The sequence below is a fragment of the Saccoglossus kowalevskii genome, chromosome 14 (genome assembly GCF_978046115.1).
Source record: "Saccoglossus kowalevskii chromosome 14, keSacKowa6.1, whole genome shotgun sequence".
Taxonomy (NCBI): Eukaryota; Metazoa; Hemichordata; class Enteropneusta; family Harrimaniidae; genus Saccoglossus; species Saccoglossus kowalevskii.
This window is the reverse complement of record NC_140654.1, coordinates 5,817,321-5,834,096: the sequence shown is the minus strand read 5'-3', so window position 1 is coordinate 5,834,096 and position 16,776 is coordinate 5,817,321. Positions and strand designations below refer to the sequence as shown.

Below are 16,776 nucleotides of genomic sequence, written 5' to 3'. Positions count from 1 at the left end.
CTTATATTCGGCTCACTGAAGCATAAATTCAGACATTGTGGCGTTAAAATTCCAATAAATACCCTGCAATGAGATTGGGGAATTAGTTCAATTATAGAAAGTATAGTATACTATAAGGTCTGTGTTTGTTATTTTTTGTTTTCATGGACAAAGATGAGTGTAACTTTCAGAACGTGTTCTCAATTTGAATTCACATGACACTTCAAAAGTCCACCAGAGGTTCATCGCAGTAATGATATAAATTGTAGCTATTGAAATTGTGGTGAAAAGCGCATAATGACCACCACAAAGTCCGGGTCAGTGAATCGGGGTACTATTTGGTAGAACCGTGTGAATGTTTGGTAATCGGACGTTAACCCCGAAGCACAGAGCGCCCAACACCGCTTTGCACGATTACTACTTATATCACAGGAGCTTGTCAACTCCAAGAAAGGCCTCTGGAACGACCCTTCTCACTATTAGCCTCAATAATGTAACAACTGCAATACTATCCGATTTTTAGACAGTTATAAACTGTTTTTACTTTGAATATACCTCACAATATGTTTATTTACATATTATATTATCCACGATTAAATCATAAAATGATTTGCTAATATTAGTACTTGTTTGTTTAGGCTGTAATCCATTTAAACAGTTTTCCCAGTGTTCCAAGGGCTATCGCAAGCGTCAACATTACGCTGATTGGCTGAAATAGTGGGCGTTTTCTAAACAAGGTGATGACCGGGAGTAATCAAATATTTTCTGCAGATTATTTGATAAATTTTATTTCAAAAGCAGTTATCGCGCCTCAGCAATGGTTATTAGGTCTTTACTGAACTCATGAGGAAGCATTGAATACAGAATTTTGTGTAAGTACAATATTCATCACCCCCCCCCCCGTGTGTCAGTGAAAATATACGTAAGACACAATGCTAAATGACCAACCGGCTTTTGGTATATGAATGATTCCTTTCTTACCACATTTCGTTTTCAAGAATCCTTCACTTTCTCTCAGCTTTCAAATGGTTCACTGCCTAGATCACATCATTTACCCTGGTTATGGGTGTCTTAACCCCATAAATCATATTGCATATCACTATCTCTATTATAATAGGACCCATAAATTTCAATATCCGAATTGTGTTAATCACCGGACATCGACATAGTTTTTCTTTCCAGGTATAACCCCATTCTCTGATTCCAATTGATATAAAAAAAATACCCGCGTATAAATAATCATGTGCATTGTACTGCTCAGAATAGATGATTTTTGAGGCTTCTGTGGTTTTGAAAAAAAAATCTGCAAATTTTAATTGCCTCGTGTGGGACTTGGCCAATGGCCTTCGGTACGCAGAACTGTGCCAACAGATTAGGTTGCTCACAGGAATCAGGCTTGACATTCCCGTTGCTGCCAATGATATTAAAGGGCAGTGGTCATCGCGCCGCGCATGTGCGACATTTGTGTTGATAAACACTGATTTTACCACAATTCAATCCGTATGAGCTTTGACCTGGGCGTGACTTGCACTAATTACCGCCGGTGTCTTTTTCGATCACCAAAGAAATTACATAATTAATATTTGGTAACGTTTCAGTTTGTATTGCGCAACAGTCAAAGTCGCTATCTTTGTTTGTATGAGACCCATATCTCGCGCAAGCGTGGGGCGGCAACTGCAGCCCTTTAAAGCAATGTGTCGGGTGTCATCACATATTTTTGAATTAAAATGTTTAGTAGCCATTTCCGTTTTACTCGCTTTCCGCGTTGAAGAATGGTCGATCAGATTGCATTAGGGTAGCGAGGAAGGAACAACGATAAATAGTGTACTTACGATTAGGGCATTCCTTATCAGTTACTAAGCTTGTAATTGTGACAATATACTAGGTATATGTTATAGGGATTGGCATTTTGCTACCAAAAGAACGTAGAGTGTAGGGAACTTCCAATTGATTGGCAGAAAACACTTACACTATTGAGACACTAAGCTTGTTCCGAAGGCTACAAAAGAATACACATTAGTTCATTATAAACAGTCCAGTATTATTCCTCAAAAAAGCCAGCCGAGGTAACGCCTCGCTGCTCACTTCTCTTACATTATCTTACATACATTCCCATAAAAACTCTGGCTTAATAAACAGGGCACGATCACGTGATTACAACGATGTTCTTAAAGGTTAAACCAACGCGAAATTGCTACTACTGAATACAATTATTACATAAAGTATAAAATCCAATATATGTTTATAATGTCTACCTTAAACATGCAAGTTGTTGATCCGAGATAGTACAGCTACGTCATGTGAACCAAATGTGTGTAGGTGATGTCACTATGGTAACACTTTTCTCGATGTTTGTTTTTTCTATGTTTTTTATTTTTTCAATTTGACCTTACAAGAATCGTGTGTGATACGTCATTTTAAGCCAAGCCAATTCTGATGTAAATAGATGGTGTGAATTTACATTAGCGGGAAGGAAAATGATGCAAGACGACATTTTCAATAATTGCGACAGTCAAAAATTAGTTCGTAAAATTCAATAAATAAACAGACAAACAACGTTTTTTTGGTCAAATGTACGCCTTTTCGATCATATTTCATAAATATACAAGTATATGATCTACTAGGACTAGGAAAAGAGTTGGACTGTCACCCAGAAATTTCAGCGACAGTAAGTGTATAAGTTAAATGCCGTATCGCGCCCCTAATTTGTTTATTCAAATCCTTTGTTATGCTTCAAACAGTGTATAAATCAAATTCATTGATTTTAGTTGGTCATTGGCTTGGTTACGTACATTAACGGTAGAATGTTTACCCACAACTGGGTTTGGGATAATAAACTGAAATTACCAAACAAAGGCATCCCACACAGTAAATTGTGACCAAGATAAATACAGAATGCAATATAATCAGCTTACCAGACCACAAGTAGGAAATAAAAAAAAAGATATTATTAAAATGATTTTCTAGTGAAACTGGAGCATATAGAAAACATGGCGTTCCATGTATCTTTTCTAGAAACCAGTTGCCAGCTAATCTCTTAATCGTGAGTTCCAATACAATCGCTGTACTTGCATAACAATTCAAAGCATTTTATTAATTATGTTTTAGTGTTTCTGTATTTGAGATATCTCCATCTATGAGAGAGCTGCATCATTGCTTTCTTTATTTCTGACCAACGATCATTGTTGTTGGTTGCGTTGTGGAAGTTAAACATACATCATTATTTCATTTTGATTTAAGGATTAAGTTGACGGCCAAGCGATATTTTGGTAGATTTTCTCACACTAAAAGATTCGACATTTCCCTAAAATTGACCCGCATTTGTTTGTAAAGCGTGATAGACACGAATATTCAATTATAGATGGCGATACAAATATTATTGGGAGGTGAATCATCGTTTTCCCAGCACATCATTGGGGGCACAGAGATTGTCAGTTCCTGTAGTGTGGGAGGGTCATACAATTTTGGTAATCGACTTTCTGAATTCTCAGAGTTCCTAGTTACAAAAGTAGTAAGTCCATTCCCTAATTTAGTCACAAAAACTGGCTGGGTTAAAGGTAACAGACAATCATGTGGCTCAACGAAAGTTATGAATTAGCAATATCGAACCGAACGTAAACAATATCGCTTTTTTATTAGAAATAGCTCGTGCTCAAAGTGGGGTTGTTGAAACCGTTACCTGGACACGGTCAAAATATTGGTAAATCACTATGACATGAGAATCTGGGGGACTTGGCACCGGCAGAATAAACCACATGTAGCACATATTGCAGTCGACAACCGATGGAAACGTTAATGACCTCCGTCTCAACCATTCATAGACAAATCGTTAAAGAATCGTATACAAATAAATCATCGCATTAATCTACATAATTACGTCATTTCACTGAAGCAGACATCATTACGTGACAAATTCCAATGAATACAATTAGATAATGGAGAATTAGTTCAATCATAGAAAGTATAGTATACTATAATATATGTGTTGCAATCCCTTCGATAAAGAATGTCGGTCTTATTTGTTTTCTTTGTAGTTATGGACAAAGGCGAGTGTAACTTTCAAAACGTATCCATCAATGCGATTTCACAGTTCACTTCAACGCATCATAGTAATGGTGTTTAGAGCAAAAATTTGATTGAAGTGAAGAATAGATGTCCGTAACTATGGTTACATGACCAAAGAACACATAGAAACTCGTGTCTCTTGAAGCAGTAAAATGGTAAAAAAAGTGCATAATGTCCGCCGGAAAGTCCGGGTCAGTGAATTTGAGTAGAACAGTCTGAATTCTCGATAATCGGACGTCAACCCCAAAACACAATGTGCCCCTCGCCGCTTTTGATGATTACTAATTATATCACAGGAGCTTGTCAACTCCCGGAAAAAAATACACAGACACATTATCAGCCCCGATACTGTCACGACTTGAGAATTATCCAAATTTTAATCAGTTATAAACTTTATCGATTTATTAAAACCACTTCCATGATCAAACCAAGCAATGATATGCAAATAATAGTTTTATTGTGGGCTGTAGGCGTCTGAACTGTTTTCAACACGTCAAGAGCTATCACAAACGTCGACCATACGCTGATTGGCTGAAATTGTGGGCGTTGTCAAAGACCACTGATTTACAGTTAATTGTAAGACACAAGGTGATGACAGCGAGTAATATTGTCAACTAAACTTGTTTTCTGAAGATTATTTAATAACTTTTATTTTATTTCAAAAGTAGGTTTAGCGCCTCAGCGATAGTGTACAATCAAAACAAAATTGTTATTAACACACAAAAAAAGATAGTGTACAATCACATTATATTCTCGCCAAGAAAATGTCGTAATGTGTGTAGTCAATTGGTACTCATTGGTCAATTTACCGTACTCAATTTTACAGTTATGATACACTGATTTCTAAATTAAGGATCCTTTATTGAAGTTTTAAGTCATCCAACTGTGGGGAATGTACGACTGTTATAGAGAAAAAGTCATAGTTAGTGTTTGAACATTCAGAGGAAGAATGTTCTCCGGATCTTTACACAACATTTTTTCAGTTAATATATTGTCACCAACATTTTCGGATAGTAACCGCTGTCTGGCCTATCGTTTAAAGTTATTGTTTCTATTTCAGTGCATTATCTGTTCAGTGCAAGTGAACGTGTGAACCAATCTCCCTAAACTAATACCAGATGTTTGAAGGACAAGGCAGACTGTACTCTGATTTATATACCCTCGAGCAAACAGTACGAGAATCGAACCCAAACCCCCACCGTGAAAAGCGGCGAGGCGAATGCGTCAAACAATGTACCGTTGCTCAGGTCATCTGACCTGTGCACAACTTGCCCAGGGCTTGGATTTATTGACTATAGTCGGCCTGCTGGAATTAGGAAAGAATAGCTGTACAAATAAACGCCTTTTTCATGCGTTGAGTTTATACTAATTCTTGACAAAACATTAAATAGAAAATTTCGTGTATGAACAAATATTCTCTACTTCCTTTGGGCGGCAGTGGTTCACCGATTATTAGACTTTTTTAGTCCGTCTAACCTATATTTCATATGTCACTTTTGCAACATTTCTATAAATCTCGTTCATGCTTGCCGTCAATTAGAAATATGTACATGTTACAATGGAAAGGAACATCATTAATAACAATAGAAAAAACAGTAACTCAAAAAAGTAAAATTGAAAATTATATCATTGACCTAAAAAATCCAGAACTGTGTGAAACCGTGACAAAATTTAGATTAAGTAACCACACCCTTAGAATATAAACAGGTCGTCATAGCAAGACTCCATTAAATAACAGAATATGCGAGGTCTGCAACACAAATGAAATAGAGGATGAGAAACATTTTGTGTTAACATGTCCTCAGTACTGCACCCAAAGAGGTAAAGTATTCATTGAGGCAGAAAAAATTAATAAAGGAATTTAAACATAAAAATAATGAATACAAATTCATTTTTGTGATGAGAAACAAACACATGTCCATTCCTCTTTCGCAATTTCTGAAAAATGCATTTGAAATGAGACAACAATGTCTCCTGAATAATTAAATATTTTTTCGTTCTTTCTCATTGACAAAGTATTCATTTCTATTGCTATGTATTTATTTGAGATTTTATTATTACCATTTGATTTTTTACCTATACTTCTGTGTACTTGCCTTTAATATTTGTAATTTGTTTATTTTTTTTTTATCATTAATTTTAATGAGTGTTTTGTCTTTAACTTTTACAATTGTAGTTTTTCAGTTACCTCACTGATGTACTGTATTTTACTGATACAAAATAAATTATTAAGCACTCGTGTGATGAAAAAAAAAAGTGAGATTAATATTCCCGAATGACTAAAAACAACCGGCTGCCGATGATTTGGAGTCTTCTGAGATATAAAATCCGATCCGGTCTGCATTTTATCACGGGGGAACTTTATTTACCAGATATATATTTTGCGGAAATTCTCATACTTTTGAAGTCCTTCAGCGAGTTCTATCAATTATTTTGCACGAAATGGGAAAAGGGATTCATTTTTGTATGGAATATGCAATTAAAGTCCCCGAACACGGAAAATCAGCAATGAAATAGCCCAAAAGCCAATGACCGACATCGAGTCCCAGATAGGTCAATAATGAGTGTGTCTGTCAGATCGACCGTTGTGTGAGGTCCGATCTCGAACACAAGCTTTGTTGTTTCGTCTTAGCGTCTGGGGAGTGTTACGTCATCGATGTCACGTAATCAGTATGAACGTCTCGGACAATTTATGAGAACAACGGCTGTATAAAAGTCCTAGCACAATTTATTTGATCAGAGAAATATGTCTTGAGAAAATAAGTCAGATCTGAGAACTGGACATTTAGTGCACATGAAGTCCCGCAATGCAGCATTCTCATTAGTCGAAAAGTACTAAGTGTGTTTCAAGAATGATCTTGTTCCTTCCCGCTACCACATTTCGTTTGTAGAATTCTTTCACTTTCTCAGAGCCTTTAAATGGTCCACTGCCTAGGTCACCTATTTGACCTTGGTCATGAGTGTTTTACCCCATAACTCATATCGTATACCACTATCCCTTCTATAATAAGAATCTCGGTACCCTAATAATGTCAATCACCGACCATTGACCGAGTTTCCCTTTTCCCCGGTATAAAACCATCCTCCTGATTTGAATTGAAATACTAGTAACATATATTCGCCCATAAATACGCATGCGCAGTGTCTACTGCTTGATAGACGTCATCATCTTCGATTTTTTGAGTTTCAATGCAAAAGAAAACAAAAAACATGCACACTACATACAAATTAAACCTATTGCTTTTAATAGAGTATAGAAACGAAAATATATATAACGAATTGACAGCGAATCATTAAATTATGTGATAAATCAGTTCGCATACTTCAAAAATATTTTATAACAGTGGTGGTGTTCGCAATTCTCCTGTGTTGAACTCACTGGAATAGAATGTCCTTGCCATACCATCAAGATTAAACTAAAAAAGGACGTTGGACATCGCGCCACCTCGTTTTCGATATGGGTCGAATAGCAACGATGACAACGTGTGTGAAATACATCTTTTATTTGCGCAAAATTCGAACACGGGCTGCGTGACGACTATCACCCTCAAATATATTATTATTAATAAGTCGTAGGTAACGATCATTAACTAATCAGCTTAAATATTTCGAAAATATTTTACAATAGTGCCAGTCGACAGCAGGTTTACAGAATGCCATCATTGTTAAGCCTTATCGTTGCTGTATATCAATATGTGTTTAACAAATGTAGTTTAATAACAAAACATATACCTATTTTGATTACAGCGAATTCCACCCTAAACGAGCCGCCATGAGATATCACAAAGCGTGTTGCCAAAATCCAAATAATAAATCAAAGCATCGAGAACGCGCACATGCGTGTCAGATCAAAACGAAATGTACACTATTTTACTACATGTAACTGTAATTCATTTCAAAATAATATCTGACAATGTTTGATTTAGCTTTAAATATATTCTAGTGTCAGCCTGTTTGGAATTACATCATACTGTGTCAGTACTGTACTCCTAGCAGTTAGTAGCACCAACACGTGCCGTACTTGATTCAAAACAGACACACTATTCCCGACAACGCACAACATACATTGTTATAGCATGAGTGCAATTGGAGCTATGTCGTATGTTTTAACAGTAATGCCAGGCAATTAATTCGCAAGTCTTGGAATAATTAATAACAATTATAAATCAAATTTATTTGACCCTTTGGTTTGTAATTTATTTTAATTTATATTTTATATTTATATTTATATTTAATCATCACAGTGTCTTCGACAAGCTTATGCGATTCACCTAGTAAGACGGGTTAAACGTTTCCAATAAAGTTTGGTATTCTTCAACTAGGCATGCGCAGTTCCTTAGTCTTTCATTATAGACACATATGCAGTGCGCGTTCTTCGATATGATATATCCACTATGAACCAGCGTCTCCCAAATACCTTTGTGATGTCTGGCGCAACTGGAAGTGAGCGCTTTAGGTGGAATGCCCTGTTATCATAAACTGGCCATTATTTATTTGAATGCATATCGCATGATGTTACAGCTGGTACTTGCTAAGTTTGTCTGCTCAGTCGGAAGTAACATCCAGACTGGCGGTTTAGGGTAGAGAGTAGATTCTAAAAAAAACAAAGAAAAAGGGGTGAGGTTACAACGAGAGATTTCTAATCGGTCTATAATTTACTTTACAGGTGAGAACGTACCCCAGCATGTTCCACGCATGCGCATACGATTTTTCTATACTGTCCCAGTGTACTGACCCAGGGAAAGATAAATTCACCCTAACAACAGATGTAACGTGCTTACGTGCTGATATACATGCTACACTTTTTAATCTGGTCTACGTGTTACTTTCTATGTCCGACCAGTGAACTCAGTCAGGTGACTCGATTCTTTGTGTTCACAAGCTCATGATATACCAGGACCATTCTAAAAGTGATTCAGTTGAGCTCTAAACCACTTCAGGACTGCATCTTCGCATTGCCACATCTCGACATCATATTACACCAAGACCCAGGTACGTGATACAATATACATTTAATAACGTTAAGTGGATCATTAGTATTGTTTTGACGGCTAATGCTGATATATTTGATATTATCTTACAAGAATATGTTATTTTTGTTATTCATCGATTTTGAGAGAGAAAGTAACGACTTCCCATTTTATGGCGGCCGGCGTCACATCGTATATCATTTGACTTTTATTGCAACGTAAGTTTTATGATTCCGTAATCAACTTAACTTCTATTGATCTGAAAAAATAGTGAAAGTTTGGCAGCGTTTCCTTCTTATGTTTGACGGAGCTCAACATTTTCTGCCGTTCCTTTCACTAGATATTATAAAAATAGTTTAATATGTCCATAGACAGTTTGTAATACGTCAAACTGCTTGTAAAATAAATTTATAACTAATATATATATATATATATATATATATATATATATATATATATATATATATATATATATATATATATATATATATATATATATATATATATATATATATATATATATATATATATATATATATATATATATATAAATCCTGTTATTGTTAAATTAAATCTGTTTCTAGTTAATGCCCAATTCACAATAATATATGAATACTTTCAAGTCGATGCATCCTCCTAAAGTAATTATTTCTTTCAAAATTCGAAAGTCAGTTTAAACACGGCTGTCGATTGCGAGTTGTACGATTTGCGTTCACTTCGCGCGACACGACTGCGATTCTTTACTCGAGAGTTTCGTTGTCCACAGCCCACAATACTTCCATCATATTGACATTGACATATTGAATTGTTCGGTAAAATACCCGTGAATCTAATTTTATAGATTTGCTTGGACGATTTTGACGATGTATGTTATATGACATCATACACCCAACATGTCTGTTCCAAATTCAAAATCAATTGCATAACTCGCAATTCAAATGTTACATATAATAGTAAAATTAACTTCATATCTGAGAGTAGTCAACTTATTTAAGGGTATAATTATTTGCCGTAGACAGTTCGAGGGAGAGGATTTACAGAAAACAAGGAGTTTTTGGAAGGCAAGAATAATAATTGATGAGCTCATGAAACATTTCATCCGAAAATTGGCGTAGACATATTTAATACGGCATATAAGCTGCGTGCCGTGCGCGAAGTTATATGCCAAAATTAGACTTGGTTATCGACACATAAATATTCACGAAGCTGCCGAAAATCGGTGAACAGACAAAATTATAACCTGAGACGAAAATTATTGATATTCCTTCACTTGCGTTTGAAAAGAAACCTGTTTGTTGTTGATTATTTATCCGAAATTGTAACATGCGTAACTGGCATAGTGAGTCTGAGTGTACAAATTTCATTTCGTATGCAAGGTACTTCTGATGTGGATTTCTAAATGTTATTCTCCGCTCTGTGCGGACCAGCGTGCTCTGCTGTGATTGGCTGTCACCATTTCTGTCTTATGTTTATTAATGGCATGTGAGCTTTTTAACCGCTTACTAATCAGGCGTCAGGTCCGGGTGACCTGAGGTCAGCAGTCGGCCTGAATCAGCGTACGAATGAAAGAATTGAATAGTTTCGAAACATGACTATCATAATCGCAATAATGTCTGCATTAATGAATATGTGCAATCGATAGAGAGACAAAAACGGATTACATAAGTTTGCGGTAACTCAGCCAATCAGTTGAACTACTAGTAATGCATTCGATGTTAAAGCGCGGTGGTAGTCGCGCAGCACGTGTTCGAATTTCATGTAAATAAACAATGGATTTTACACGCGTTGTATACGTTGCTATGAGTCCCATATCGAACAGGACGCGGCGCGAAGACTGCCGCCCTTTAATGCATTGTTTCAACCAATGTGCTTCACTTTGTCTAAAACCTCTTCCCGGTGAGGGAACACTTTTCTCCACATTTTATGTATTTACGCTAGGGTCACGCATCATTCACCACAAAACGCCCATAGTAAATGTAACCGCTGGAAACAAATTACATTTCCCCCTGAGTGGGTCTAGTGATTATACTATAAGATTATAACTAAATTTAATTAGAAAACAGTAACATAATATGTTTGACTCCTGTATGACCCTTATATTTGACCTGCTGGAAGAACTTGTTGGTCAGTCGAATCTCCAAATAAATTATTTTGTCTATCATTTCGAGATTGCTGTTCTCAAGTTGTTTGTTATCGGTGGAACGCTTACGACATTTCGAGCTTACGTTTAAATATGTTGGGTCAATTCTGACTCGATTGCATATTTATTATTTATTTATTATCTAAGGTTTTTGAGATTTTAAAAAGATATACATTCAGATGACTGGCCGGAGTTTAGAACGCCATATTCGTCACTCCACGTGGTGTACGATTCTGGCACCAGTTGTGACCTGCACAACGCTTGTAAAATACGCGCGTTACGTGACGAAAGTGGCGATATACTGAAGGATAGTTTAGAACTCCGCACAGTAAAGCGCAAAGGCCTCTGGGAAGGTGATTGGGATAGTTTTAGACAATCATCAGGTCGGAGCTACGTCACAAGACGTTCCAAGTTGCTAAGACGCGTACCACTGTACTATGGGCTCTGCGCGCGCTGCTGATGAACGCGGAACGCCAGTGAAAATTCGACAAAACAGGAACTCAACTTTGGAGTAATCCTGAACAATCAAATTTATATGCGTTACACACGCTGGGGTAATCTTGTTACACGGTTCAGGGGAGTCTCAACAACCATTCCAAAGTACCGTGTTCTCAGAGTTTTAGGCCTTCGTTTTCATCGTGATGATTGTCATGCGGTGAAAATGCCCGGATGTCCGCCCCGAGAATAGGCAATAATTTACTTCATTACGAATATGTACAATAGGTGATTTTCCGTTCAACTGCGAGATCTCGTGAGATGCATGGAAGATGCGCGTCGAACGTCTGCCGCAAAAATCGAACGATTTGATTTTGAACTCGAATTTCTTTATTTCGTAGGTCACATCGACCGGCCGATCTTCGACAGAGGAATATTGCTTTCAAATACCCTTACTTAATCGAAATTGTCTATCATCAAATGTGTACAGCACATTATTAAGCATAGAAATGCCCCAAAAATATTTTTGCGTTTGTCGAATCCCACGCGATGTTTGACGCCGCTAAGACGCTATGACCTTTGTTTGTCCTGTTTTTACGTTCGATTTCACGCATAACGCGTGATTCTCGCAGTGAACGGAAAATGGTCTATTGAGAAGAACCCAAAATAGATTTTATGCATGCGCAATCGTACTATCAGTCAGTTAATTCATGGAGGTCATGTGACATGGACGTCCCTGGGAAAATGTGCATGTGGACGTGAGGTGCTAAAAACTTTCTTTTACCAAAGAGGTAAACCTGCGACCAATGATATAATTTGGATTGAATACCGCCATCAAGGGGTGCTATTCAGTGTGTATTAAATCAACAATCAATGAACGGTATCGGTTTCTTTTCTTTACGGGTGGCTCTGATGATAGCGTGCTTTATATACGATGAAAGCAAAAATGCACTTGAATTATAGATAATTGATGACGACATACCTGACCTCTGACCCCTACTGTTATTCCTAATTTGAAACAAGTCTCAGTTATGCTGGTTACAGAAACATAGTTATGCGTGCTTTCTCCGTGAAGTGATTTTATGGTGCGTGAGATCATACTTAAAACGTGTTTGGTACGATACGAAATTATGCGCGGTCAGCGAAGAACTGTGTGTACTTACATCTGTTTCCGTTGTAACTCTTGAATACCATCAACGAGACGATACATGAATAATGATTTACAGATTCCATTGTAACTTGTCAAAACGTTAATATCATTCTTTGCTTCGCGCTTTAAAATGTGTCGTCAATTTTTTGGTGCGTTTTCTTTTATGTCTTTGTCGTCTCTGCTTGCAGTGGCGGATCTAGGGGGTTCTTGGGGTCCGGACCCCCACCCCCGTTGAAAAATGTATTCAATTTGTTTTTGCATAATATAACAAATCATTAACTTAGTCTGGCGATTTTAAAGTTTGGACCACTCCCCCATAAAAAATCCTGTACCCCCGGCTTGGTCACTCTCGAGTTTGATTTTTACTTTAATTTATCGTAACTCCCCCCCCAATCGATCCTGTTTTGTGATGTGTCCACGAGACTATGCAATATCAACTGTGATTTGCTGTGACGTAATTTAGAATGTAGAAATCCTCAACAATATTATTTATTTATTATTGATAGGCAACAGCTTTTCAACCAAACAATAGCGACATTGTGATTGTCTATACTTCCGAAAAAAACGACTTCATAATTGTCCCACCGTCCACTCTAAAAACGTATCACGTGATTGCCCATCTTTTCTTTTCCCAATTTACGTCATGTAAGTTTGAGCAGTTTGTTGCATTCCAGCAATTGTGCATATGATAATGACCAGAGACTCACTTACATTCGTGCTTCTTTATTTGAATGCAGTTCCTATCGATCAAGATGGCTCTGTCGGCAGGCGAAATCAAACTTGTGACTGACTCCTGGACTGCTGTATACGCTAACAAGAAAGCAAATGGAGTTGCTTTATTTGTAAGGTGAGTGTACTGATGTTATGGTAATCGGTACCATATATAGTAATTGTAATATAATATGGTAGTGTTACCATACATGGTAACTGTAACTACCGTCTACTTACTGTACATGCAAGTCTTACCATATACAATTGAGGCTTATATGTTAATTGTCATATTTAGGGTAAGTTTACGTTACCATATATGGTAAGTATCACCTTTTATTGTAATCATCGCGATATAATATCGAGTGAATTATTATTATACAAACTATTGCAGTATTGTGTTTTTCTCATTGGAACAGACTCTTCTCGGAGAACCCCGGATTCCAATCGCAGTTCCGTTATCTGGATGGTGTGTCTGGTCTTGCTGCCATCGAGAAAACGCCAGCCCTGGGAGACCACGCTGTGAAGGTGATGGATACAATCAATTCATGGATCGGCAGTTTGGGCGATAGTTCTGCAATGGTGGCGAAGTTAACAGCACTTGGCACTTCTCATATTGCACTTAAAGTCACACCGGCGAACTTCGATGTAAGTTTTACGTGCAACTAGAAACCGGTCATACCTACTGAAACCTGATAACAAATATTTCTTATACTGTCATTTGTTATGTAAGTCCCATAGTTTGTTTATATCAAAACATAGTCGACGGGTTAGCCATATAATACAAAATAACGCATTCCGGTCTAGACCCAATAGATCTTAGAAGCCAAAGGTCGCCGATATTTCGTTGAGAGCGAGATACCCGTTTTACCCTTCAAATAGCTTTCCATTCTTTCCTGTCAACGCGTCCACTGTCCACCTGATATATTGAACCACAATGACAGTTAACGCGATTGCAGGAATGTAACGCTATTTGAAGGGCAAAAACAAGTCTCGTAGTTCTCTGCCGGCTCTCAACGAGATCTCGCGGTGTATTTGTATCTAAGGGCTATCCATACTTTATTATTATTTAGAGAGCTTGCATTGTTATATGTCATTGGACAAGTCAAAAAGCCGATAATCCCATATAGACTGAATGTTGCGAGGTTTCGTGGACGAGTTCAAACTAACAAAATCAATCAAATATATATTAACATTACTTCTTTGCTTTGCTTTTTCATCAGGCCATGGGTCCAGTACTGTTGTGGATGCTTCAAGAAAAAGCAGGTGGTGCTTTCACTCCTGCTGCCAAGGACGCGTGGGCAAAGGGATGGGATCTCATGAAATCCCACATTGTCAAAGCTCTGCAAGGTTGAAAATAACAACACCAGTTGTCATTTAGCGCCGATCGGGCGATTTTAATATACGGATTATAAATATATTTCTATAGCAAGCTGTTCTTGTAAAACACGTATGCAAATGAGCGATCGTCGCTCGAGTATCTCTGTTCATTGATACAAGGGTACAATGTTTCATTGACGTGTTTTTCTGTCAAACATACACACTTTAAACATCCATGTTAAGATGTCTACATAGATACTAGGACAGACCATTTCGGAGCTTAGTATTATGCACGTCATAGTATGTGTTTGCGTCATCAAGCTCGTTCGAGACTTGGAGATAATAATCCACCGTTGTATAGAGAATATAACACGATTAACTACGGAAAGAAATGAACAAAATGATGGAGTCATTGATGTATCACACGTCGAACACATAGCGTGTGACACTAAAATTCAGATCGTCTTTCTCGTTTGTCTTGCACCTTCAGTCCAAATCAATTCTTCCTTCTGAAATCTTAAAAAATGTGACAATTTTCTCATTTGCAAATTACAATATAACAAAATATGTCAGTCTAATGTTGTGTAATGTCAAGCTTAATAAATAACACTAGAAATAAGAATTGTCTCTGTGTGTTTGATTGCTTCCATATTGAAGTATAAGTAGAGGGGGCAATCGTAATTCTGTCATTTGTGTTTGCAATGTTTATATTTAGACTTTGGCGTTACATTTTGGGGTTCTACCACAAGCGCTCGAATTGACAGTAAAAGTACAAAAATGACTAATTTTTGAATGGATGACATATTTGTTAAGACTGTACATCAATAATAATAGAAATAATAATTTAGATTTAAAAAACAATGCCAGAATTACCATGTATCTTACAAAGCAGTAGCCTGCCTTTTTGTGTGAGAGTTATTTCCATTTTATTGAAAGTGTGTGAAAAATAAGCAATGAGTAAATGATTATGAAAATTAGTCATTCTCTCAATTTGTGTTTAATAGTTGATCAGAAGTTCAAATTCGTGTGTGAAACGTGTACACTATGTTGATCACGTGTTTATCTACGAAATGACGTCAGAGATTGTTGGCAGTTGCTTTATTATTTTGTACTAATGTAATATAGGGTGTTAACCTAATAATGTAACACTTCTGGCATTTCGTGTAAAGCAGTGGAGACCAAAACTGTGAATATAAAAAAAAATGCAAAAAAACAAAAAAACAACAACAACAAACTATAAATAAATAAAAATAATTTCAATGTTGAATAAATATTCGTGAAATCCTTGCAAATTGCTTATACTTTGTGAGTATATTTAATGTACTGCTATAATTGTCATATGTGGAAAAACCCTGAGGTTAAAAAAAAATACTTTTTTGAGATAAACGTGACATTACGGTACGTGGATTGTGGAATTAATGCTTGAGTATCTACAGAAGGGTATCTAACACATGGCCCGTTAAATCAGAAACATTCTTTTCACGTGGACGTCTACAAGGCACGTGGTCAGTAATAAAAAAAATCGCCGAATAATTCAAGTAATACAACAATAATAAAGACTCAAGACGCATTACTGATTACGTAACAGCAAAATTATTGTCCACAGATAGTGTGTACACATGATTTGTGAAATGCACCACAGTAACACCGCCTTGTTTAAAGAGGTGGCCGTCGCGCCGTACATATGAGGTGATATGGGTCCAATATTAACACAGATGGAGACTTTGACCGACACTGTCCAGGTTTGCCTAGATGATTCATGGGTTGATTGAAATGCATCGAAGAACTTAAACGAGCCAAAGTAGATATTAGTGCACACTACAAACAGATGCTTGTCACTGGGAGAGCGCATTGGATTCTGGTATAACCACTATTTATCAACAATAGTCTCGTACATGCGTAAACCATCTACTAGTATATGGTTAAGTTCATACTGCCCTCTAGTGTCCATAGTTTTATTTGTCGTGTTTTTTACACTTGGGGGCGCTAATGTCAACGTCCTCTATTCA

General features: G+C 36.9%; 1 protein-coding gene across 1 annotated transcript; it reads left to right on the top strand.

Annotated features, from left to right (window-relative positions):
• Positions 1 to 8,901: 8,901 nt before the first annotated feature.
• Positions 8,902 to 15,168, top strand: LOC100366547 (globin-like). Its single transcript, XM_002732442.4, has 4 exons — positions 8,902 to 9,036; positions 13,477 to 13,586; positions 13,867 to 14,095; positions 14,671 to 15,168. The coding sequence occupies exons 2-4, from the start codon at positions 13,492 to 13,494 to the stop codon at positions 14,800 to 14,802; spliced, it is 456 nt and encodes a 151-aa protein (XP_002732488.1). The 5' UTR covers positions 8,902 to 9,036; positions 13,477 to 13,491; the 3' UTR covers positions 14,803 to 15,168.
• Positions 15,169 to 16,776: the final 1,608 nt, after the last annotated feature.

What these genes read in the sequence shown, in the direction of transcription:
- LOC100366547 (XM_002732442.4), top strand. Translation starts at nt 13,492, where the DNA reads ATGGCTCTGTCGGCAGGCGAAATCAAACTTGTGACTGACTCCTGGACT. An exon ending in GGAGTTGCTTTATTTGTAAG is followed by an intron (nt 13,587 to 13,866) that starts GTGAGTGTACTG and finishes TCATTGGAACAG; the next exon opens with ACTCTTCTCGGAGAACCCCG. An exon ending in TCACACCGGCGAACTTCGAT is followed by an intron (nt 14,096 to 14,670) that starts GTAAGTTTTACG and finishes CTTTTTCATCAG; the next exon opens with GCCATGGGTCCAGTACTGTT.